This window comes from Dama dama, chromosome 23 (assembly GCF_033118175.1).
Source record: "Dama dama isolate Ldn47 chromosome 23, ASM3311817v1, whole genome shotgun sequence".
NCBI lineage: Eukaryota > Metazoa > Chordata > Mammalia > Artiodactyla > Cervidae > Dama > Dama dama.
In genome coordinates, this window is record NC_083703.1 from 40099741 (window position 1) to 40126731 (window position 26991).

At 43.5% G+C, this 26991-nt stretch overlaps 1 protein-coding gene across 1 annotated transcript in view; it reads left to right on the forward strand.

Moving 5' to 3' along the window:
• CFAP61 (cilia and flagella associated protein 61) overlaps positions 1-26991 on the forward strand; it is a 244628-nt gene that overhangs the window by 65645 nt on the left and 151992 nt on the right. Inside the window, exons 9-14 of the mRNA XM_061126429.1 lie at positions 2084-2191; positions 9089-9153; positions 10020-10198; positions 11855-11894; positions 15708-15847; positions 24807-24933. Coding sequence (XP_060982412.1) covers positions 2084-2191; positions 9089-9153; positions 10020-10198; positions 11855-11894; positions 15708-15847; positions 24807-24933 — 659 coding nt within the window. The remainder of the gene's footprint in view (positions 1-2083; positions 2192-9088; positions 9154-10019; positions 10199-11854; positions 11895-15707; positions 15848-24806; positions 24934-26991) is intronic.

Sequence of the window (26991 nt, forward strand, 5' to 3'; positions counted from 1 at the left end):
ATCAAGCTTGAGTCTTCTGCATTGGCAGGCAGATTCTTTACCGCGAAGCCACCAGGGAAGCCCTGATATACATGTAAAACTGACCCACTTTGCTATACACCTGAAACCAACACAACATTACAAATCAACTATGCTTCAATAAATAAATGCACAGGGGAAGTCTAGTTTTCTTTTAAACTGAACTGTTTTTGGTGGTTCTTCAAATTTAAAGCTTAAGACTATCTTTTTCATTAAAATATAAAGTGCAACTCAAGAATAGGGAATTTTATATATATATATATTTGTGTATATATATATATATATATATATATATATATATATATAAAATTTCAAAAACTTTGCTGCTGAGCAAACTGAATTGGTGATGGTGTAAGTCAGACCAGCCGCTACCTTTAAGGGGTGTGTTGGCTGGGCAGCAGGTGAGGGAAATCTCTGGGCTCTGGAAAAGCTTTAATATTCATTTAAGTGATTGTGACATGGGAGTCGATACATGTAGAGATTCATGTGCACTCTACTGCACGCAAGTTGTATCACCACAACAAGCTAAATTCACCTAAAAAGCCCTCTACTCTTGTCAGCCTGAGAACACTGGAAATGCTCTACAGACGACTGGAAAGTTCTGCAGGAAGAAGGATGTTTCCAGGTGCTAGGGACACGCTAGGGTTCATTGTCCCCAAAGCATCTTTCTTCAGAGCAGGGATTCTGAGTCCTTTGTCCTCTCTCCTGTCACCTGCTCTCCACATAGAAGAGCTTCTCACTCTGCTGGGGTGACATTCTCTCATGGTAACTTCAACGTCACGTACCTCTTCATCTCTCCCCTTCCACCTCTCTGGGCATCTGACTTTTCTCTAACTTAGAATTTCATTCTATGTCATTTGTCTGTGTCTTTGCCCAAAGCAGTGTATAGGGTGTGAGCCAGTGCATATGCGGGGTCTAGAGGTAATCTGCAGGACCCGTTGACTCTGGCTGCTGCTGGAGGAACCAGACGCAGTGTGAGAGGGGGACACAGAGAGGGTCGCAGCCTCTGGCCCCATCCCGTCTGTTGTGATGCTTAGAAACAGGAAGATGGGGCAGCAGGGCATGCCGGCAGCCCAGTGTCTGGGGCCTCCTGCAGTCCTAGTGTCCCTCCCGTGTCTGTGCAGACAGTTTTTGGGAAGGCCAGCCCCCAGGCAGAGCATCCTAGGGCTGGAAGGAGCTGAGGCCCAGAGGCTGCGAGCAAGGGTCAGGGCTGAGTCCCTCCGTGGAGCAGACACAGAGGGAACGAGAGAGGATGGGTTGGGGGCAGGGGAAGGGGGAGAGACGGTCAAAGAGGAGAGATGCAGGGGGTGCAGGGCTGGGGTTGGGGAGAGAAAGACAGGAAGAGAGACAGGAATAAAAGAGCAGAAGGAGGAGGAAGGAAAGGAGGGGGAATAGCTTTTTAGACACATGGGAAAACTTCTTTTCTGCTCTATTTTTTGGTGAACAGTACAAACACGTGAACACTACATACATGAACACCACCCTGATTATTGACTTTCCACAACATATTAAATGATAATGTAAGCTCAGCTCTAGTTCTTGCTTAGGAAGTATAAACTTGAGTGTCATGGCTGCTTTCAGATGCCTGTTCACAGTATTTCCACGTAGAGAGAAAGCAGCCCTGGGCTGCTTTGTGTCCTGAGAGCACGGGCACATCTGATTGCGGTCTAATTCCCCATTCCGGCTTAAAATCATTTCAAAGCCTGCCATCCAAGAGGGTGATAACCAGTTGCTTACAAACCTCAAAGGGGCTCCCATGAAAGAGTCACGGAGCTCAGTCACTGGTAGCCCACCAGGCCCACCCTGGCCTCAGTTTACCCCCGCAGCTCCTGCAGGGCCGGGTGCCACTGGATCCTATCGTGTGAATGTGGCACGGAGAACTGAATCCAGGTGGGCTGCACAGACCCTGCTCTCCCCCCACCCCCCTCGCAGTGCTGCCCCCAGCAGTTGGATCCTTCAGATGTGCTGCAGTTTAGAAACACACGACCACGCTGCCGCCAGTGTCCTGTGCTGTGCGGACATCGATCATCTCTTTTCTGTCCTTGTGTCACTTTTTCTCCCAAAGACTCCGAGCTCAAGAACATCAGCGAGGAATCCCAGAAAATAGTCAAGGAGCCGCAGGAAGCTGTGTCGCTGGAGACCAGGGAGAGCATCCAGGTAAAGGAGAATGTCCGCCCAGCCGGAGCCCAGGGTGGGCCTGGGACTGCTGCACCATCAGGTCAGGCGTGCTCCTGGTGCTGGAGTGACTCCTGAGCAGGGAAAGCCCTCCCTAGCACTAAGAGCTGGGGACCAGGGCAGGGATGAAACAGGCTAAGACATTGGAACATTGTAACATCTTCAAGAGTTCAGCTCAGAGTGGAATCCCATCCCTTCTCCCCGTGCCTCCTCACTCCTCCCCTGGTTTCAGGAGGCTGACATGGATAAAGCCAGTAGAAAATGCACCCTGTCCACAGACCCCAGTGAGGCAACGTCTTCTCCCTGCCTGACTGGGCCCCTCAGGCTATAGAAGCACCCGCCAGAGCTCCCTGACCTGCCTTCAGCAGGATCCCTCTCCACCCCACCCCCACCTCCTGCTCTACAAGTGCTGCTGCCCTGACCATTTGTTCAGTCGCCAAGTCCTGTCCAACTCTTTGTGACCTCATGGACTGCAGCATGCCAGACTTCCCTGTCCCTCACCATCTCCTGGAGTTTGCCCAAGTTCATGTTCGTTGCATCGGTGATGCCATCCAACCATTTCATCCTCTGTCGCCCTCTTCTCCTTCTGCCCTCAATCTTTCTCAGCATCGGGATCTTTTCCAATGAGTCGGCTCTTTGCATCAGATAGCCAACGTTTTGGAGCTTCAGTTACCACATCAGTCCTTCCAATGAGTATTCAGGCTTGATTTCCTTTAGGATTGACTGGCTTTATCTCCTTGCTGTCCAAGAGACTCTCAAAAGTCTACAGGGGAGCAAACCCCACACTGAAGGAGATGCAGTCAGCCATGTCATAGAGGACATAGGATTTGGGGGGATGGGCCGGGGATCCAGCGATCATTCCAGCTCTGCCACCCTCTGACCACTGATGATTCCCAGAAATAGAAATGCCCATATAGACTGGGCTCTGGGTCCTCACCTGCTCCTGTAGGACCTCGGGGCAAGTCCATGTGTCCTCTATAACAAGCCTCACCAAAGAGGTGGGGTGGACGAACAGGCTTACCTGTGGCTACCAGGAGCAGCCCAGCCCTGCACCAGCACTGCGTGTGGCCAGGGTCCCAGCACGTGTTTCACGGCTGGGGCCCTTCTGCTTCTGGTCCTCCTGTCTCTTCCGTCTGTGTGAGACCAGGATGGGGGCTGGTGCAGTGTCATTGCTTCCTGGACTCCAGCCCCCAACTCCCTTTTTTTTTTCTCCTTTCCAATCTTGGACAAAATAACATCCCCCCTGCCCATCAGCTCATGCAAAGAAGATCTTGGGAAGACAAGGAGGTAGGGAGGACCTTTATCTCAGCACTAGGCCACCTGGCTCACCCTGCCTTCGTTGTCTCTATGAAAAAAGCCTTCCTGTACCACAGACCACAATAGAACCCAACCTGTAGCTGGGTGGGTGTTGTGTTTTGAAGACTGATTTTGTCTCTGCACCGAGGTTGGACACACATAACTGCTGAACTCTCTGTTAGGGACTGAGGGTGCTCATGGGGCTAAAACACAGCCTCGGCCTTCAGGAGGTGGTACTCCATGGGAAGAGGAAAGCCTGCTAGTTCAGGATGTGGAAATGAGGGTGGAAAACCACCCAGGAGAGGGCCCTGAGGGACCCCTGAAGCTTTTAAAGAAGGTTGTATGGCATGGACTAGAGTGTGGGAGAGGAAGCTGATGAATGGAAGTGATAAAAAGAACTTAGTAAGAGGTATTTCTGCTTCTGGCAAAGATGGAGTGATAGAGACTAGATTTACTTCCCTGCCTGAAAAAACATTGCCAAAGTATATGAAGTAAGTTTTAAGGCTTCACTCATCAGGTAACAAAGGAGAGTGATGCTTAAGAGTTGGGAAACAACTCTGTTGAGCCCTCTGACTGTGCTGGCCTCTTGCCTTGAGAGAGTTCCTGGCCATAGCACAGGGCAGGAGGATGTATGTATGCATGCGTGCTGAGTCGCTTCAGTCGTGTCCAACTCTTTGTGATCCTATGGACTGTAGCCTGCCAGGCTTCTCTAAATTAAAAAAAAAAAAGATTAAAGTTACAAATCAAATTCAGAAAGTTATATCTAATAAGCCTACAAAGAGGTAAAGTGGAATTATAAAAATATACAATTAATCCAGAAGACAACCCAAAAAAAAATTTTGTTTAAAGGAAAGAGGGAATAAAGAACAGAATAGAACAAATAGAAAACAAACAGCAAGATGACAGACTTAATCCTACACACATTAATAATTGCATTAAATGTAAAATGACCTTTTTGTTGTTGTACATGTCGCAGTTAAAGAGCACGTAAAGCAGATATAGATTCAATTAAAAAGCAAGACAGTTATATGTGGGTCACAAAAATGCACTTTGATTAGACAGAATAGGTTCAAATGAAAAGCATGCATGTAAACACACCATGGTAACACTGATCAAAAGAAAGCTAGAGTAGCTTCATTCATTTCAGACAAAGTAGATTTCAGAGGAGGGAGTATTACCAGGGACAACGAAAGTCAAGAGGACATAACAGTCTTAAATATTTATGTACCTAATTGTAGAACTTCACAAAACATGAAACAAAAACTGATAGAACTGCAAAGACAAATGAATAAATAAGCAACTATATTTGATGACTCCAGTATCCCTCCCTTGATCACAGATAGAACAAGTAGACAGAAAATTAATAGGAGTGTGGAAGATTTTAAGAACACTATTGACAATTAGACCTAATTTGCACTTAATAGAACACTCTACCCAATTTGACCCAATTTGCACTTAATAGAGCACACAACCCAGTAGGTACATATTCCGACATCCATGTGGAATATTTACCAAGTTAGATCATATTCCAAGCTAGAAAATAAGTCTCAAAATATTTAAAGGATTCAAGTCATCTAAAGTATGATCTTTCTCAACAGACAACATTACAGGAAAATAAAACTTCAGATCAATAGCTCTCATGAACATTGATGGAAAAATTCAAATAAAAATCATGTGTTGAATCTGTGTATTAAAAGGACAATACATCATGACCAAGTAGGGTTTATTCTGGGTTACAAAGTTAGAAATACAATTATAAGAAGATCAATGAAAGTAATTCACCATATTAACATTAAAAAGGATTACCTGTATGATTATCTCTTAAATATTGGAAAGGTATTTGACAATTCACATTCATTCCTCATAAAACTCTCAGAAAACTAGGAATAGAAGTTCTTCAATTTGATAGAGGTTATTTTTGAAAAGCATGTGGCTAGCATCATCCTTAATGGTAAAAGACTGAATGCTTTTCCACCAAGGTCAGGAACAAGAATGTCTATTCTCACCACTTCTATTCATACTTATTCTGGAGGTTCAAGCTGGTGAAAAAAGACAAGAAAATACTTTAAGAAGCATATAGATTGGAAAGGAAGGATTAAAACTGTCTTCAATTTGCAGATAACATAGTCATCTAGTGGAGAAGGCAATGGCAATCCACTCCAGTACTCTTGCCTGGAAAATCCCATGGATGGAGGAGCCAGGTAGGCTGCAGTCCATAGGGTCACAAAGAGTCGTACATGACTGAGCGACTTCACTTTCACTTTTCACTTTCATGCATTGGAGAAGGAAATGGCAACCCACTCCAGTGTTCTTGCCTGCAGAATCCCAGGGACTGAGGAGCCTGGTGGGCTGCCGTCTATGGGATCACACAGAGTCGGACATGACTGAAGCGACTTAGCAGCAGCATAGTCATCTAGAATCTATAAAACAGCTACTAGAACTAATAAGTAATTTAATAAACTGCTAAATATATACAAAATTAATAGGCAAAGTTCAATTTTATCTATGCGTAAGAATAATGAACAATGAGAAATGTAAATAAATACTATTTACAATATAACATGCTCAGTCGCGTCTGACTATTTGCAGCCCCATGGACTTTAGCCCACCAAGCTCCTCTGTCCATGGAATTTTCTAGGTAAGAATACTGGAGTGGGTTGCTATTTCCTTCTCCAGGAGATCTTCCTGATCCAGGGATTGAACCTGTGTCTCTTGGGTCTCCTGCATCAGCAGGCAGATTCATTACCACTGCACTACCATTTACAGTAGAACAAATACACAAAATACATATATCTGACAAAAGATATTCAAAACCTGTATACTAAAAACTACAAAACGTTTCTGAGAGAAATGAAATAAGACCTAAATAGGTGGAGAAATATCCCCCATACATAATTTTGAGGACTTGGTATTTTCAAGATGTCAGTTGATCAATGAAATCTCAGCCAAAACTAATTTTTGTTGTTGTTGTTGTTCAGTCACTAAGTTGTGTTTGACTCTTTGTGATCCCATGGACTGTAGCACACCAGGCTTCCCTGTCCTTCACTATCTCCTGGAGTTTGTTCAAATTCATGTCCATTGAGTTGATGATGCCACAACCATCTCATCCTCTGTTGTCCCCTTCTCCTCTTGCCCTCAAATCTTTCCCAGCCTCAGGGTCTTTTCCAATGAGTTGGCAGTTTGCATCAGGTGGCCAAAGTATTGGTGCTTCAGCATCAGTCCTTCTAGTGAATATTCAGGGTTGATTTCCTTTAGGATTGACTAGCTTGATCTCCTTGCAGTCCAAGGGACTCTCAAGAGTCTTCTTCAGCACAATTCAAAAGCATCAATTCTTCAGCACTCAGCCTTCTTTATGGTCCAACTCTTATATCCATACATGACTACTGTAAAAACCATAGCTTTGACTGTATGGATCTTTGTTGGCAAAGTGATATCTCTGCTTTCTAATATGCTATGTAGGTTTGTCATAGCTTTCTTTCAAAGGAGCAAGCATCTTTTAATTTCATGATTGCAGTCTCTGCCCTCAGTGATTTTGGAGCCCAAGAGAAATGAAAACTAATTTCAAAATTCAGATAAAATTGAGAAGGACCTAGCACAGTCAAAGCAACTATGGAAAGGGAACAAGCTGTAGGACTAATGCTGCTGATTTCAAGATCTATTATAAGGTTCCTGTAACTGAGTTAGTGTGGTAATGATGTCAAGGTTAATAATAGATGAATCAAACAGAATAGATAATCTGGAAGTAGACTCAGCATACAATCTAAAACGACGAAGCAGATCATTGTTTTCCTATGGTTGGCAGAGTGACCCCGGGTTGGGGGGAGAGACATGTAGAAACACATCACTTTTTATTGTGACGATATTTTTATGGGCAGCTATATAGGCTTCCCCAGTGGCTCAGTGGAAGTGAGAAATAGATTTAAGAGACTAGATCTGATAGACAGAGTGCCTGATGAACTATGGATGGAGGTTCGTGACATTGTACAGGAGACAGGAGTCAAGACCATCCCCAAGATAAAGAAATGCAAAAAAGCAAAATGGCTGTCTGAGGAGGCCTTACAAATAGCTGTGAAAAGAAAGGAAGTGAAAAGCAAAGGAGAAAAGGAAAGATATACCCATTTGAATGCAGAGTTCCAAAGAATAGCAAGGAGAGATAAGAAAGCCTTCCTCAGTGATCAATGCAAAGAAATAGAGGAAAACAATAGAATGGGAAATACTAGATCTCTTCAAGAAAATTAGAGATACCAAGGGAACATTTCATACAAAGATGGGCTCAATAAAGGACAGAAATGGTAGGGACCTAACAGAAGCAGAAGATATTAAGAAGAGGTGGCAAGAATACAGAGAAGAACTGTACAAAAAAGATCTTCACGACCCAGATAATCATGATGGCGTGATCACTCACCTAGAGCCAGACATCCTGGAATGTAGTCATGTGGGCCTTAGGAATCATCACTACGAACAAAGCTAATGGAGGTGATGGAATTCCAGTTGAGCTATTTCAAATCCTGAAAGATGATGCTGTGAAAGTGCTGCACTCAATATGCCAGCAAATTTGGAAAACTCAGCAGTGGCCACAGGACTGGAAAAAGTCAGTTTTCATTCCAATCCAAAAGAAAGGCAATGCTAAAGAATGCTCAAACTACTGCACAATTGCACTCATCTCACACGCTAGTAAAGTAATGCTTAAAATTCTCCAGGCCAGGCTTCAGCAATACTTCATGGCAAAGAGATGGGGAAACAGTGGAAACAGTGACAGACTTTATTTTTGGGGGCTCCAAAATCGCTGTAGATGATGACTGCAGCCATGAAATTAAAAGACACTTGTTCCTTGGAAAAAAAGCTATGACAAACCCAGACAGCTTATTAAAAAGCAGACATATTACTTTGCCAGTAAAGGTCCACCTAGTCAAAGCTATGGTTTTTCCAGTAGTCATGTATGGATGTGAGAGTTGGACCATAAAGAAGGCTGATTGCCAAAGAACTGATGCTTTTGAACTGTGGTGTTGGAGAAGACTCTTGAGAGTCCCTTGGACTGCAAGGAGATCCAACCAGTCTATCCTAAAGGAGATCAGTCCTGGGTATTCATTGGAAGGACTGATGTTGAAGCTGAAACTCCAATACTTTGGCCACCTGATGTGAAGAGCTGACTCATTTGAAAAGACCCTGATGCTGGGAAAGATTGAAGGTGGGAGGAGAAGGGGACAACAGAGGAGCCTGGTAGGCTACAGCCCATTGTGTTGCAAAGTCGGACATGACTGAAGTGACTGAGCACACAGGGCAGTTAAAAACCCTAGTGCAGCTTTCAAATTACATAGAGAAATGAGAGTAAAGGAAGGATCAGTGTTAATAGCATCTGCAGAGAGTTGGGAGGTAACTGAGCATCTCTCCACCCACGTGTCCTGACTGTATCCTCAGGCAATCAGACGAGGCAGGTGGTGCTCCTAGCCGCTTTGTGTGAAAGAGGAAACTTGCTCACTTTGTGAAAGTCACACGGCTGGTAAGCAGTGAGGCCAGAATTTGACCAGAACTCGGGCTATGAACCACTCCAGGTATTGATTAATTCTCACGTCTTGCCTTTGTCATTTGTAGAGAAAAGGTGCAGAAGCCACAGTGGAGGAGGCTTTGTCGCCAGTCATAAGTGAGAACACTAGTGAAGTGGAGGTAAAGCTTTAGAGGGCACTGGAGTGGTTGGTGCTCCCCTCCCCACCCCCATGCAGCTCACTCTTCTCCACCTGCACCCCTATGCCCTGTCCTCCCCAGGCCTCCCGCCTCCCTCTCCCAGTTCAGAGCTGCCTCCTTCCTTAGGACCTGCTCCGCAGGTCGCCCTTGATGGCCATTATTCCACTGAGATTAAGCCTTTTATTCTGTCCCCCTCACACAGCTCGGTCCTAGAAGTTACACTTTCTACTTTGATAATTTGCAACCATTTCAGTAGATAGACTCTTTCTCCTCTTCCCATTTTCTAGAGAGGAGGCTCCTGATTTTCTTTATAAGTTTTTAGTGCTAATACTGATTTTAATTTTTATTATACTATTCACACAAGGGACTTCCCTGGTGGCTCAGATGTTAAAAGAATCTCTCTGCCATGCAGGAGACCCAGGTTCGGTCCCTGGGTTGGGAAGATGCCCTGGAGAAGGGAATGGAGAATTCCTGAAGAATTCCATGGATCCTGGTGGACTACAGTCCATGGGGTCGCGAACAGTTGGACATGACTTAGTGACTGACACTTTCACTTTCAACGTTTCCTCAATGATGCAGTTAAAACATGGAGCCTGTATCAAAGGCCAACCGAGACCATTCATTTTCTGACCTTCCCAGGAAAACTGGTTCCCATCCTTACAAGTTTAGAGATCTCACTAAGAACATCTCCTTAAAGCCAGGCCTGGCTCAGGATGGTTCGTCTCAGGTGAGGCAGTCACGTCTGTCCCAGGAACAGTGTCCTGTAGAGACGAGGCAACCACTAGTCCATTAAGTTGCAGAGAATGAATGGGTTTCCCAGTTGGGTTTGTCCTCTCTCCTTGTTGCAGGACTCAGAAAAACTCAGTCAAGTGAGCAGTATGGTTTACATGGGTTACTACATCAGCCATAGGAGCTCATTGTCCCTGTCTCTGCCCGAGGACACCAGCAGTTTCCGCCCCGTCTACAGGGGCGCCTCCACTGCCTTCTGCATCCAGCTGTTTTTTATCGACGAGAAGTACGAAGCAAGGCAAGTCTTGGTCCCCAGCTCATCTGCCGTGGGAAGAGCTTCTCCTGGCCTTGCTGGCCCCATACTTTCATCTCACAGAGTCAGGGGTTTCCAAGCCTGGCTTCCCATCCTCATTTCTGAGGAGTTTTTTTTTTAAAAACTACAGATTCCTAGGCCCCATTTTCAGACTCCAGCCCATGAAATTCCAGGCTGCCCAGGGTCTGCGAGATCATACCTTCCCAAGCCACATGCTGCTTCTCATTCTCTAGAGTTAGCATTCTGGGGAGACTTTGGGTTTAGATTGTCTAGAATCTTTTAGTTGCAAGTGACAGAAAATCCAACTGAAACTGGCTTTGGAAACATGAACAAAAACTGCCGCATAGAAGAAAGCATAATCCACTGGAAGGACTGATTTTCGGTGTGACTTGACCTGGGATTTGGATAACCCAATCACAGACCAAGCTTCTCTCTACCCTTCGGCTCTGCCGGTCCCATCTTCAGAGGAGTGTCCTCACCTGGGGCCACAAGAAGTGGCCTCAGCATTGCACTAGAGCCAGTGAGGAGGACAGTGTGGTTTGGGCCCAGCTCTCGAAGTTCCACTGGGCCTGGTTGGACTGTGTGCTCTTTCCTAAGCTGATGGTTGGGGCCAGTACGTGAGGACAGCTTTGTCAGTTTCCTCATGCTCCCCACTGACTGGGGGCTGGAGTCTCAATCTGTGATGGGGTTAATGGGACACCAAACAACAACCCAGGCTGGCTGCTGGAAGGAGGAGGCCTGGTGCTGGGCAGACACTCCCGTGTCCACTGCTTGCTGCCCCCTGAAGTCTGGATGTGGGCCCCTGCCTTCCATACCTGAGAGTCCATATCCCCTTTGGAGTGCCCACCCACTCGACATTCTGTTCACAGAACAGTGTTGAAGAAGGAAGGATTGGCACATTTTCATAGACTGGAAGGTTTTGGAGTATCTTTGAGATGACCAAGAGTGCCACTAGCTTCTCCCTTCTTGGAGGGTGTGTTTAATTACATCCCATTCTCCCAGCCTTGCTTAGAACCATGCTTTAACTTGGACATTTTTTCCTCTAGAGTTTTCAATTTCCTTAAAATTGCAATTCAACTGAAAGATTAAAAAGGGAAACCTTTTTATTCTAACTATATTACAGACATCTAAAAAGCCTGTAAAAAACCCTTTTAGATCTGTTGCGTATATTTATTTCCCCTTGCTCATGATAAGATAAGAAATGTGCTTTTTGAATTTTCAAACAGCAATTCGATGACCCATTATGGTTCACCTGCAAATAGGCATCTGCCGCTGGTCAGAAAATCTTTTGCATATAAAAGAGAAAAAGATCAGAGTAGCTTAGAATATGCCCACGACTCCCCACAGCTCCTCCAGAAAGGAAGGGAGGGATCCTGTTCACAAAAGGACTGTCTTGCTTTTTGAATGTAGTAGTAGAGACTACTAATTGCCATAATAGTATCTTGAATATAGGCAAATGCTTTATTACTGACATTTGAAGCTTCTGACTTCTGCAGTTGATTACTGTTCAGCTCGACACACATTCTGAATAGTGATTGGCTCATCCTTGCCTAAGGGGGTGAGAGCCATACATCTCTTGGAAGGTACACGGGTGCTGCATTTGCTTGGAGGTCAGTGACAGTTCTTATTGTCTGTTTACAGGTCACTGGACTTTATGAATTTTGTTTTCCATCTTTTCCGTGTAAGTACACGTTGAATTTTGAGTAATATAGTTGGTTTTATAAGCTAGAAAAGTTATAGAGAAGTAAGATACCATACTCATTATCCAAACATATCTGATATGAATATTGAGGTGGGACCACTTCTCTGTTCTGAAAAAAAAAAAAGGTTGAATAATACATCATGAACTCTTCAAAGTAGGAAATATTGTCATTCTCAATAATTTTTCAGTCATGCTGTTTTAGTATTCTTTCAACGCATAACTTCTTTTAGAGAGTATTTCACTGGTGTTTTATTATCAATAGAATCAAATCATGGGCAGAATGCTGGGAGCATCTGAAAATGTCAGGAGTTACAGTGAAGTTAGTCTTTTGTATTTCTTTATAGTTTGTTTTGGCTCAGAGAATTCTGACACCAGTATACTGCGTTTCTGAGGGTAAGAAGGTGGGAACTTGAGGTTGATCTTCTGGTTGGCATCGCCTGACACGTGGGAGCTGCTTGACCCTCTACTGTTGGTTGGTGGATGGCCCCAAGCAGACACCCAAGTGCAAACAAGATTCTCTGTCTTAGGGTGTCTGGGCTGCCGCTTCCATTTTTGTTTCACGGTTTGTCAAGGGATAGAAATTCTGACCAACCTCTTGTTACCTTATTGGAGGGAAGAAAGTAGGGAAGGAAGACAATGTAGGTTCCTCCATTGAATTTTTATGGCTTTTTTTCATGGCTTGCCTGTCAGTTAAGTCAGGTCAACAACCACACTTCTTCAGTCAGCTAATAGAGGCAAGATGTCTATTGTTTTATTTTTCCTTGATTCTCTTTATACTGAGGCTATAAAGCCAAAGAGGCTTTAATTCTGTTGCGTGAAAGCTATGTGATCACAGATTGTATCTCCTCATTTTGTTAAGATCATGAAGCCTTGGCACTGATGTTCTCCATCATAATTTTTTTGAATTAATTTTAAGGCATTTTGAAACTCGGAAACCACTGTAGTGACCCTGAGAGAGGATTTGCAAAGCTGGCTTCCCTCAGAGATGCCCCAAAGTAAATTCACTAAGTTCACTTCATTGCTATTTTAAAGTTCATGCAAAGACAGGTCTCCAGTATTGTGACAAAAGCAATGCTGGCTTTAAAACCATAAAAGACATGTTTACTTTTTATTTATTTATTTTTTGGCTGTTCCAGGTGGCATGTGGGATCTTAGTTCCCTCGCCAGGGATCAAACTCACACCCACTACAGTGGACCCCTGTGGGATCTTGACTACTGGACAGCCAGGGAAGTCCAACATGTTTACTTTTTAATTATTTCAGGATACAGGAGACAGGAGCAAAATATCATCATTACTTCATCCTTAATCCTTCCCATGCACGATGAAGCAACTCATTAGTGTCTCCTCCTCCCAGAGGAAGCCCCTGGGACATGGCACTCAGTCCTTCTTTTCAGCTAGAGTATTTCAACAACTTGACTCACAAGTTCCCTTGTGAGTCTTCCCTTCTTGACTCAAGAAGGAGCTGCTATTTTGCTAGAAAGAAGGAGGATAAGGTCAGAGAGTGACTCACTCCTTTGAGTTGCACGTGTGTCTCCAGGGTCTTGGATTAGCTCAGGCAATGCCTTCACAGGGTTCAGCAGAAGGCGAAATCCCACAGGGACAAATTAGCTCTGGGAAGAGCAAGCTGCTCTGCAGGCGCCTGGCAGAGGGTCTCGGGGGACATGTGGAGCAGAGACGGTCCACAGCAGCACTGTCCCGTAGACACCAAGTTCCAAATGTTCCAGCAGATACATTATTGTTTTTTTTTTTCCTTTTTTTAAATTTAAATTTATTTATTTTTAATTGGAGGCTAATTGCTTTACTGTATTGTGTTGGTTTCTGCCATACATCCACATGAATCAGCAATGGCTGTGTGTATGCCCCTCCCTCATGGACCTCCCTCCCGCCCCCCACTCCAGCCCCCTGCTCTGTGTTGTCACAGAGCACCGGATTTGAGCTCCCTGAAGCATGCAGCCAATTTCCACTGGCTGTCTAATTTTACATAGAGTAATGTATATGTTTCAACGCTACTCTCTCAATTCGTCCACCCTCTCCTTCCCCTGTTGTGTCCGCAGGTCTGTCCTCTATGTCCAGTAGACACATTACTAAGAAAAAAAAAAAGCTAAAAAGACACAGGTGACATCAACTTTAATAATGTATTTTACTCAATGTACTATGTCCAAAAATTAATCATTTCAATATGTAATCAGTATGAAAAATTATTAAGGGGATCTTGAACATCCCTTTTCTCAGTTTTTAAAATCCAGTGTGTATTTTACACTTAGGGTACATTGCAGTACAAGCGCTAAATTGTCGTCTGAAATCCCTGATCTGCTTTTAGAATTCCTAAAATTTATACTTGTCATCAGAACTCCTTGATCTGCTTTGAGGTTTCCTAAGATTTATAGTTGAATGAATATACCCAGTTGTTCTAAACAGACATGCAACTTTTCCAATAATTGAGCTTTTATTTTATTATTTTTTTCTTTACCATTATGCTTTATTAAAGGATATGGAATGTAGTTCCCTGTGCTATACTGTAGGACCTTGTTGCTTATCTATTTGATATGTAATAGTTTGTGTCTACTGACCCCAAACTCCTACTCCATACATTCCCCCCTCCCCCTCCCCTTTGCAACCATAAGCTTGTTTTCTATGTCTGTGAGTCTGTTTCTTTTTATAAATAAGTTCATTTGTATCTTTTTTTTAGATTCCACATGTATGTGATTATATGGTATTTGCCTTTCTCTGTCTTACTTCACTTAGTATGATAATATCTAGGTCCAACCATGTAACTGCAAATGGCATTATTTCATTTTTTATGGCTGAGTAATATTCCATCGTGTGTGTGTGTGTGTGTGTGTGTGTGTGTGTGTGAGTGTGTGTATACATATATACACACATCTTGTCCATTCATCTGTCAATGGACATTTAGGTTGCTTCCATGTCCTGGCTATTGTGAATAGTGCTATTGTGAACACTGGGGTGCATGTACCTTTTTGAGGTGTAGTTTTCTCCAGGAGTGGGATTGCTGGGTCATACAGTAGTTCTATTTTTAATTTTTTGAAGAACCTTCATCCTGCTCTCCATGGTGGCTGCCTCAGTGTACATTCCCACCAACAATATAGGAGGGTTCCCAAGTATCAGTTTTGAAACTTAAATTTAGATTAATCAAAATGAAATAAAAGTAACAATTGGGTTCCCCCATCACACTAGCCAGCTTCCAAATGCTCGGTGGCCAGAAGCAGCTCCTGGCCAGCATATTGGATAGTGCAGACACAGGTCAGGACACACAGATCTCACTACCCAGGTGAACCTGCCCTTAGATTTCATCACCCAAGTAAGATCACATCCTGATACAATACAGACATCCGTTCCTGTGTAATCACAGGACTTTTGAGCTGAAAAGGTCTGAGCACCACCCTCTCACCTCATAGAGGCGGGGACCACGACTAGCACAGCATCACTTGGTAAACCCAGGCCTTTGTCATGACAGTGCACTGCTTTATTCACTCCTGGATACAAGTGAATTTGCAAACGCAAGTTTAAAACGCTACTTCCAAAAAAACAGCTGTACCAAATGGCTTCCGTTGTTCACAATATTCTTTTATTTAGGTTTCAGTCAAACGCCAGAAATTTTCTCCGTATTCTTACAGTTGTTTATCTCCCTGAATTTTCTGATTATTTTCCAAATGACAGGAATGTTGAACTTGAATACCATCTCCTTCACACATTTTACTCCTCTTTTCTTTAGTATTTTACAGCAGGAATTTGTTTAGTGATTAATGATTTCTGATTTCCAATCACATCAGGACAAGGACTTCTGCATCATTTCTGTGCCGCATCTCACCCCTGAGTTTGTCCTCATCCAGAGCTTCGTGAAGGTGGTTCCCTTCAACAACTGCACCCTAGACCAGGACCTGTACGTCTTCCATCGGGCGGGGTTGCTCAAGTAAGCGGATGCTCGGTGGGCCAAAAGACAGTCTATGAAGTTACAAAAGGAGAATGAAGCAGGAACTCCCTGCCATTTTCATTTAATAACTTATCTTTAAAACTGTTGTCTTGATGGAGGGCTTCATCAAGTGATTTTTACCAATCTAGGGAAAGAGTCATAGTGACAAATTACTAGTCCAGTTAGATATTAAAGCATAATCCAACTCCAAGATAATCAAAACAATGTCATTTGACCATTTCCATGGGTAGAGCAAGGTAACACAAGAAAGAGTCCCACCACAGACCTCAAGAGAGTAAAAATTGAATGTGTGTGTGTGTTTAAAGGTATGTAGATGAATGTATATGATGGCATTTGTGTCCCAGTGGTGGGAAAAGAAAGAATGATTCTGTAAGTGATGGGGTAAAACAAGAACAGAAATATTCTTCATATTCTCCAGTAAAATAAATTCCCACATGATTGAAGAGTTCAGTGTAAATATTGCAATAGGTCCAAATTAGAAACTGTGTCTACAGTGCTAGGTTCCGGGCCAGATTCTGAGAATACAGCAATGAGCAACCTACTGATGTGTCCTCTGTCCTTTCAAAGCTCATAAACACTCAGTAAAAGTAAACCTGCAGCTGTGACGGGGGTACCAGCCGTGGGTCTGTGGGACCACGGAGACATGTCACTAGAAGAATCAACCTGGTCAGAGGAAGCCCACGAGGAGAGTGAGGGCAGACTGATCCTTACTATGTCTCAGGATAGGGAAGGTCTTTTTAGAACATGCAAGAAAAAAATCAAGATTTGTTTTTAATCGTATATACATAAGAGACATTCTAGAAAAGTCCACAGGACTTTATTAACCTTATGCACCTTTGGGAAGCAAGACGGGGATGTGGGGGTGTACATGGCAATGTATTCCTTGCTTTATATCTGTGGGCTCTGTTTGATTTTTTTCATTAATAAATTTTATTTTCTAGAGCAGTTTTAGGCTCATAGCACCATTTGTACCAATGATGAACCTATAGGGACTCACCATCATCAACCAGAGTCCACATGAAGTTTACATGAAGGCTTGCTCATCAGTTACACCTTCTATCAGTTCAATTCAGTTCAGTCACTCTGTTGTGTCTAACTCTTTGTGACCTCATGGACAGCAGCACGCCAGGCTTCTCTGTCCATCACCAACTCCTGGAGCTTGCTCAAACTCATGTCCATCGAGTCGGTGATGCCATCCAGCCACCTCATCCTCTGTCATTCCCTTCTTCTCCTGCCTTCAATCTTTCCTGACGGAGTATTTCCCAAGTCCCTCGCATCAGGTAGCCAGATTATTGGAGCTTCAGCTTTAGCATCAGCCCTTCCAATGAATATTCATGACTGATATCCTTTAGGTTGGACTGGTTGGATCTCCTTGCAGTCCAAGAGACTCTCAAGAGTCTTCTCCAACACCACAGTTCAAAAGCATCAGTTCCTTGGCACTCAGCTTTCTTTATGGTCCAACTCTCATATCCATACATAACTATTGGAAAACCCATAGCTTTGACTAGACAGACTTTTGTTGGCAAAGTAATGTCACTGCTTTTTAATAAGCTGTCTAGGTTGGTCATAACTTTCCTTCCAAGGAGCAAGCATCTTTTAATTTCATGGCTGCAGTCACCATATGCAGTGATTTTGGAGCCCAGGAGAATAAAGTCTCACTGTTTCCCTTGTTTCCCCATCTATTTGCCATGAAGTGATGGGACCAGATGCCATGATCTTCGTTTTCTGAATGTTGAGTTTTAAGCCAGCTTTTCACTCTCCTCTTTCACTTTCATCAAGAGGCTCTTCAGTTCCTCTTTAATTTCTGCCATAAGGGTGGTATCATCTGCATATCTAATGTTATTGATATTTCTCCTGGCAATCTTGATTCCAGCTTGTGCTTCATTCAGCCCAGCATTCCACATGATGTACTCTGCACATAAGTTAAATAAGTAGGGTCACAATATATAGCCTTGACATACTCCTTTCCCAAATCGGAACCAATCCGTTATTCCATGTCCAGTTCTAACTGTTGCTTCTTGACCTTCATACAGATTTCTCAGGAGACAGGTACGGTGGTCTGGTATTCCCATCTTTTTAATAATTTTTCAGTTTATTGTGATCCACACAGCGAAAGGCTTTAGCATAGTCAATGAAGCAGAAGTACATATTTTTCTGAAATTCTCTTGCTTCTTCTTTGATCCAGTGGATGTTGGAAATTTGATCCCTGGTTCCTCTGCCTTTTCTAAATCCAGCTTGAACATCTGGAAGTTCACAGTTGAAGCCTGGCCTGAAGAATTTTGAGCATTACGTTGCTAGTGTGTGAGATGAGTGCAATTGTGCGGTAGTTTGAACATTCTTTGGGATTGGAATGAAAACTGACCTTTTCCAGTCCCGTGGCCACTGCTGATGGGTCAGGTCAAATGTGTAATGACATGTCCTCCATTATAATTTCATACAGAGTAGTTTCTAAAACTCCCGTGTACTCCACCTGTTCATCTCTCTCTCCTTCCCCACCATCTCTGCAGCCACTGGCCTTATCACCATTTCCATAGTTTTGTTCACTGTAGCTCAAATGGTAAAGAACCTGCCTGCAATGCAGGAGACTAGGGTTTGATCCCTGGGTTGGGAAGATCCTCTGGAGAAGGGAACGGCAATCCACTCCAGTATTCTTGTCTGGAGAATTTCATGAACAGAGAAGCCTGGCGGGCTACAGTTTGTGGGGTCACAAAGAGTTGGACACAACTGAGCAACTAACACACACACAGAATGTCATGGCTGGAATCATACAGTGTCTGGCCTTTACAGATTAGCCTCTTTCATTTAGTAATTAGTATCTTCAAGTTCCTCCATGTCTTTTCATGGCTTGATAGCTCAATTCATTTTAGCCCTGAATGGTATTCCTTTGTCTGGATGGACCACAGTTTATTTATCCTCTCACCTACTGAAAGACCGCTTGGTTGCTTCCAAGTTTTGGCAACTATGAATAAGACAGACTACAAAGGCAACTACAAACATTCGTGTGCAGGTTTTTGTGTGGACGTAAGTTTTTGACTCATTTGGGTATAAACCAAGGAGCACAACCATAGATTGTATGGTAAGAATATTGAGTTTTGTAAGAAACTACCCCCTTGTCTTCCAAAGTCCTCCACCGTTTTGCATTCCTACCTGCAATGAATGCTTCTTCACATCCTCACCGGCATTTGTCAGTGTTCTGAATTTTTGCCATTCTAATGGCTATATTGTGGTATCTTGGTTTAATTTGCATTTCCATACTGATTTATGATGTTGAGCATCTTTTCATTTGCTGTCTGCAATCTGTGTATCTACTTTGGTGAGACGTCTGTTCATATCTTCTGCCCTTTTTAAGAGTGGGTTGTTTATTTCTGTGTGATTTTTTTTTTTAATTATAGGCATGCATTATGTCCATAATAGAAAATGAAGTTAATTTTGTGTCACTGAGATTTTAAATTTTATTATGACTCAAGTAAAACTTTTATTAGAATGTTCTTTACACTCTCTGCATTCTTGCATAGAGCATATTGGTGACATTTTCTCATGACTTCCGATGCTACTCATGAATAAACACACTGATGACAGCAGCCAGATGACATACGGTCAGAATTGGGCCCTGGGTCTGCCTGTGGTCGTGACCTTGCTCTTACTTGCTTAATTATTTAATTCATAGTCATGTTCCTTTCTTATACACTTCCTTTCCTTACTATGAACACATATTTCTTTTATTAAAAATTAAGTTTAATTTTTTTAAAGCAATGAGACTTTCAACATGCATCTGGAAATTAATCCTGGTGGCAGCAGGGCCCTAGTTTTTCTTTGTAACCATTTGCAATGTCAGCTTCATGTTTGCTTTGTTGTAATCACTTACATATAAAGGTGCAGATTGTGTGCACCTGGGTTCTTTTCTGAAAAAGTTAGACTCTCAAGCGGAAATAGTTTCCATGTCCTTAGAAAATCATGATCTTTGTCACTGAGCCCTCTTTGGGAACTTTCCTTTGTTGCTCTGAGTTTCATTGACAACCCACCCACCCAGGTCTCAGTGTGTTAGTCTTGTGGCTCCTTTGCACTTTTACTCTTGTTCCTGACTCCTTGCTGCTTGGAATCTGTGCTTGCGTGTAGGGGAGGATGTCCCTCAAAACCCATGTGTGTGTCACCAACAGGGGATGTCTCTCTTGTGACCATGGCAGCAGATCATTGTTCTCTAGAGCAAACCTACATCTTTAATTCTTTAAATTCTACCTGCATTCCAGGTAGAGGAGGAAGATAGAAAGGAAGGGGAGAGGGAAGATACGGACTGGGCAGTGATGAGGGTGAACATGAAGAGGCATGAGACGTGTGGGGGCGGAGGGCAGGAGGCAGCGGAACAGCCTTGTGGCCCTCCACTGCCCTCCACTGCCCCACTTTTTGAGCCGTGGCTTTAAATACCTCCGTGTTCTTCCATTTTTTGCTTCACTTCTCTTGACATCTGGGATGGATTGTTCTTGCCCTTAAGTTTGGTTACTCTAAATTTCATGACCTTCTGTCCTCGGCTCCCACCAGATCGCCTTCCTCTTCCCTTGGGAAATTATATTTATGTCTGTCACCTGCCCTCTGGCCATGCCGCTGAGCACAGGGACAAATCGCTCGGTTGTTAGCAGTGTCACCTCTCTGTCAACAGATTCCACGAGGGGGCCCCTCTTGTTTCATTTGTGGCTACTGGTCTTTGAGAGGACATTTCCCAGCATTTATGTTAGCTTTCATTTGGAATGTGCATAAACTGAACGCTTTTTAACACTCTCCTTCACCGAGTGATCTCAGCGGTGCCTGCTTATATAACCTGAGGGGAGTGCATGGTATGAGGACCCCTTTTCCTTTCCTCCGCCTGCCTGTCCTTCACCGTTGTGTGTGTGAAAGTCGCTCAGTCATGTCTGACTCTTTGCGACCCCATGGACTGTAGCGCACCAGGCTCCTCTGTCCATGGAATTCTCCAGGCCAGAACACTGGAGTGGGTAGCCGTTCCCTTCTCCAGGGGATCTTCCAGACCCAGGGATCGAACCCAGGTCTCCCACATTACAGGTGGATTTTTTACCATCTGAGCCACCATTGCATGGGCTTTTCTTCTTTATTCATGACCAGAGGACACATGTTTGGATGAACCAACTGCTCATTCCATCTTCCTGCCCTTCCAAAGCATGTTTTTCTGAAATTTGCCTTTTTTTTTTTTTAAATTTGGGAGACTTTCAAACTTACTCATCCAACTGAAATATATATATATATATATATATATATATATATGCATATATATATACACACATATGTATATATATATATATTTGGTGCCAGAAATGATTTTCTATGAATACACATTGACTTCTAAGTTGAATCATACTACTTATTGTCAACTTTGCTCAGGAAATAAAAATGCCCTTAGGAGTTGGCTTTTAAATGGTTCCTTCCCTCAGTGTTTTTGCTTTATATGCTTTTCCATGGGTGACTCACTCATGCCTGGTGGTCATCTTTTTCTAGCACGTCACCATTCTACCTGTTTCAGGCCCACGTTGTCACTGAGAGTGGTTTAGGGCTATCAGTCTTTCTGGTGCTTTTAACCAGCTTCCTTGAATAGAAGCCAAGAGAAACTTTATTTTGTGGTTATCATTTTGTTTTGGTTTAAACTGAAATGCTGATAGCTGTCGAATTATTTTATGTTTCTATTACATAGATCACTCCTTTGAAATGCAGTAAGATTCAAATTACTTTTTCTTCTGGCATCTAATTCACTGGCGTCAAAAAACCACCTTATATTCTGCAAGACTGAGTGACGACATACACATTGACTTCTGCATATCTAAAACCATTCATTCATTGAACTTGAAGTTGAAAAATTAACTGTTAAATCTTTTTCCTTCTACTTTTATGTATGATTTTCTATTTTGTTATGCATGCAGTCTGACTAAATGCTATAACTGCTATAAAATCTGACCTTTGAGGCAAGAATCTACCAAAAGCAGGAGAACAAAATCTCTTGTGAAACAAAACTTTCCAGATCCAAGAAGGGACCAGTGGGTGAGGATGACATCATTTCTTCATGGAGAGGTGACATTTCCTGAACATCCAAGTTCAGCAGAGGCGGGACGTGTGAGAGCAGAGTGACCTGGGGAGGTGAAGGGCCGCAGGGAAGGGTTAGGAAACCAGGGGGCCCCATGTAGGACCCTCTTGGGAGAACTTGCTTCTTCTATGGCTGGAGGAAGCCCCATGGATGGGTGGACAACCATGGCTAAGCTCCTCTCTGATTCAAAGCAGCTCTAGAACCATGTGTGAGCCCTTGAGGAGAAAACGCCTAAACCATCTTGGTGTGAGCACGTGTTCACTTCTGGGAAGGTTGTGCAAGGTAACCTGCAGAACAGGTGGTGGGCTGGGTGTGTGGTCTCCTTCCCGGTTCTGTGCCTGGTTGTGGGACAGAGGAAGAGACCCAGCACAGAGCTGATAATGAAAGAATGATGATCTGAAACTCCTCATTCCAAACTTATGGAGAGATACAAGTAGGAACATCTGAACTAGATTTTGGCACAAGGTGGCCATGTGAGAACCATGTTCTTATCTTTCACTTAAAAATTGCTCATGCTGTTTCTATTATTCAGTTCAGTTCAGTTCAGTCGCTCAGTCGTGTCTGACTCTTCGCAACCCCATGGACTGCAGCATACCAGGCTTCTCTGTCCATCACCAACTCCTGGAGCTTACTCAGACTCATGTCCATCGAATCGGTGATGCCATCCAACCATCTCATCCTCTGTCATCCCCTTCTCCCCCGACCTTCAATCTTTCTCAACATCAGGGTCTTTTCAGATGAGTCAGTTCTTCGCATCAGGTGGCCAAAGTATTGGAGTTTCAACTTCAGCATCAGTCCTTCCAATGAATATTCAGGACTGATTTCCTTCAGGATGGACTGGTTGGATCTCTTTGCTGTCCAAGGGACTCTCAAGAGTCTTCTCCAACACCACAGTTCAAAAGCATCAATTCTTCGGTGCTCAGCTTTCTTTATAGTCCAGCTCTGACATCCATACTTGACTACTGCAAAAACCATAGCTTTGGCTAGACAGACTTTGGTGGCAAAGTAATGGCTCAGCTTTCTAATATGCTGTCTAGGTTGGTCATAACTTTTCTTCCAAGGAGCAAGTGTCTTTTAATTTTATGGCTGCAGTCACCATCTGCAGTGATTTTGGAGCCCAAGAAAATAAAGTTTGTCACTGTTTCCATTGTTTTCCCATCTATTTGCCATGAAGTGATGGGGACTGGATGCCATGATTTTAGTTTTCTGAATGTTGAGCTTTAAGCCAACTTTTTCACTCTCCTCTTTCACTTTCATCAAGAGTCTCTTTAGTTCTTCTGTTTCTGCCATAAGGGTGGTGTCATCTGCATATCTGAAGTTACTGATATTTCTCCTGGCAATCTTGATTCCAGCTTGTGCTTTATCCAGCCCCACATTTCTCATGATGTGCTCTGCATATAAGTTAAATAAGCAGGGTGACGATATACAGCCTTGATGTACTCTTTTCCCAATTTTATTATTATTCCATTGTTCAGGTGATAGCAATTGATTGGGGCTTCCCTGGTGGCTCAGTGGTAAAGAATCTGCCTGCCAGTGCAGGAGATGCAGGGAACATGGGTTTGATCCCTGGGTCAGGAAGATCCCCTGGAGAAAGAAATGGCAACCCACTCCACTGTTCTTGCCTGGAAAACTCCATGGACAGAAGAGGCTGGTGGGCTACAGTCCCCGGGGTCACAAAGAGTTGGACACGACTTAGAGACAAAGTAATTGATCATTTTTATATCAGTTAACTATAGATATAGATTGTTCTTTACAAATGTGCTGCTTTGCCCGTAGAACGGAAGCAAACATTAAAACATAAGCACAAATATTCACTACAATTGGAAGCAAAGTAGGTTAGAGTATTTTACTTTATTAGTTGTAGGAGGAGTAGCCTTGTCCTATTTGATAATAACACTAATAACCCCCTAATGACTAGAGAGCGTGTCTTGTATGAACCCTACATTGTATGCAGGGACCAGCCTCCAGCCTAAGGTGGAGACATCACCTCCCCTTCGCGTGGGTCCACGGCTCCATCCCGTGGCAAACAGGCACTCAGATGCCCTGCATACCTAGGTATGGGGTGGGCTGGAGCTCTACACTGAGTTGCCAGCCTAACACACTGTGGCACTGCCTGCCCTGGGTGTGGACAGCCACCACCTTGCTCTGATTAGAGACTCCAGGGGCACAGATTGATGCCGATTCTCCCCAGGCCCATGTCTAGGACCCCAGCGAGGAGGGGGCAGGATTGCTCAAAGTGGGGCTCCCCCAGTGATGCACCCAGTTGTCACCCTGGCAGAGGATGGAAGCCATCACAGGGCAGAGATGGAGGAGAAACCATCGTGGGAGCTGGCGAGGTGGGTACCACGTGCCAGCCAAGGCATCAAGCCCCGAACATGCTCCATTGTCCTCCTAGACTTCATGTAAAAACACGAAATCAAAGATGAAATTATTAAGAAATTTAAGACTCATGAAGCCAGCCTGGGTTCAGTGTAAGTTCTTAACTTCTTAACATACTTTATAAATTTGACAAAGAATTTGGCTTTATGTATGAAGCAAATGTGACATAAAGCATGGTGCTGAACATTTTAAATGAAATAAATTTAAAATTTGACTTTGTGTTGTTTGGTTAATGGTTACAGTCGGTGTTGTTGTTTTCTTTTTCTTTTAACCTTATTCTTTGCACTTTTTAAATGAATGTTTTCTAGAATGAAGAGTTACTTTTTAATTAAATCCCAATGTTATATAAAAATATTTTACTGGATATTATTTTATATAAGTGTGATCTGTTACAATCTTGTCTCCATTTGGGGGAGAGGGAGAATAGGTATTTTAGTACTGTAAGCTGAAAAAGAAAAGATGTCTCTTCTTACCCAGGACCATTAAAATAAGATTAGCTACCCTCTCGGACACTCCTGGTGTTGAAAAGCTCGTCAGCACCCTCATGCCGTCTAAAAGCATATTGGAGGATTTGAAGCAGTACAACGAGGCTCGCAGGGACCCCGTAAGTACCTGCTACTTCCAGATTGGCTTCCTCTCCCCATGCTTTGGTACCATTATGAGCCGTGTAGGTTCCATCCCGAAGTTTTCTTGGGCCTTGTTAGAGAATTGGGTGGTGGGGAGCAACAGAGGTGGGGTTGGGAGAGGGGAGGGAGAAAAAAAGAACAAGGAAACAGGTTTAAAGAAGTTTGGGGCTGTTTTTCTCACTAGTGGCCCCATGGAGGCTGATCAGATATGCCCTAAATCCTTATCTCAGGCATAGAAAATTTGAACTTGATCTAGGCAACATGTAAGAAAATGAGACCCCAGTGCTTGGAATAGGCACATCTGAGTCCGGTTAGAGGATCCTTGGGTCCCTGGTGCCCATCCCAGCAGCACCCATTTCACCCTCTGGATGATGGATTGGTCCATACCCTTTTGTTGAGCTGGCTGCATCCTCAAGGATCAGATTGGCTGGGAAGATCCTGTGTGACAAGTTTGGGGCTCTCTTTATACTACAGTAAGTACATTATACATTTGGCATAACAAAGGACAAGCTAGCAGTGATCCTTATGTCATCGCTGCCTTCTTAAGAACCGCGCCAGTTACCTTCCTCCAGATGTGGAAGAATGCATGTGGTTAGGAAAATGCTTCATTACTGTTGTGATGAATTTTATTTTAAAAAAATTTCACTGAAGCATAACCAATAAAAAAGTTTGATGGATGTCACAATTTGAACACGCCAATTTGAATAAGCAGGAAACAGACTAACCCCAGCCCACCAGAAGTCCCTTTCAAGTTCTTGTTTAGTGACTCCCCCCTTCCCCCCAGGTTAGTACTACCTTCACTTCTTAAATGCCTGGCTTTTGAGCTTTATTTAAAGGGATCGGACAGTATGTTTTCTGACACCAAGCATCTTTTGCTCAGCCACGACTGTGAGGTTCATCCACAGTGTGGTGTACAAAGTACTTCATTGCTTGAACATACCCTAGTTTATTCATTCCACCTCTCAGGTCATCTGGCAAGTTCCCAGTTATGGGCTCTTTTGAATAAACCGTTCAGTCAATCTAAAACTCATCAAGAGGGAGGCAACAAACACAAACATGGTGAGAGTTTTAATAAATATAAAGGCATTGAATTAAAACTTCCCTTCAGCACATGTTTTTCTGTTTTGGTTTGTCTTGGTCTCTTTTGGTTTTGGTTTATATATTTTTTTTGTTCCTTCCCTCTTGGCTGGCTGACACAGTATATGACGTAGTGGTCCAGTTCTTAAAGCGGGTTCCAAGGAACTCTAGGGGTCCCCAAGACATTCAAGGAGTCTGTGAGGTTAAAACTCTCCTCCTAAGAAGAGTAAGAAATTATTTTCCTTTTCTGCCGAATTGATATTCGCTCTGATGATGCAAAAGCAATGGTGGGAAAAACCTCAGGGACCTCGGTGTGGCTTGGGGGTGGGGCAGCAAACTTGCCAGAGGTTACCGAGTTTGCTCTCACAGCAGCGACAGGATCAGAAAGCCCATGATGGGAGGTCACTGCTCACCAGCAGAAAGGCTAAATCTAAGAAGAGGGACACCGCTCGGTGCTGGCAAGGGTGCTGGGAAACTGGGTCACTCCTCTGTTCCTGGTGGGGATGCCACTGAATAGTGCTCATCTGTAGCAAACGATGTACTGTGTTTTTGTTCGTTTAAGTATAGTTGAGTTATAATGTTGTATTAGTTTCAGGTGTACCACAGAGTGATTCAGATAAATATATGTATATCTACACAGTAAGTCCTTGTTGTTTATCTGTTTTATATATAGTAATGTGTATCAGTTGAGCTTCCCCAGTGGATCGGTGGTAAAGAATTCTCCTGCAATGCAGGAGCCGAAGCAGATGTGGGTTCATTCCCTAGGTCACGAAGATCCCCTGGAGGAGGAAATGGCAACCCACTCCAGTATGCCCGCCTGAAAAAAATCCCACAGACGGTGGAGCCTGGTGGGCTACAGTCCGTAGGATTGCAAAGAATCGGACATGACTGAGTGACTGAGCCAACCAGTCAGTATATCAGTTAATTTCAAGCTCCTAACTTATCTCTCCCATCACCCC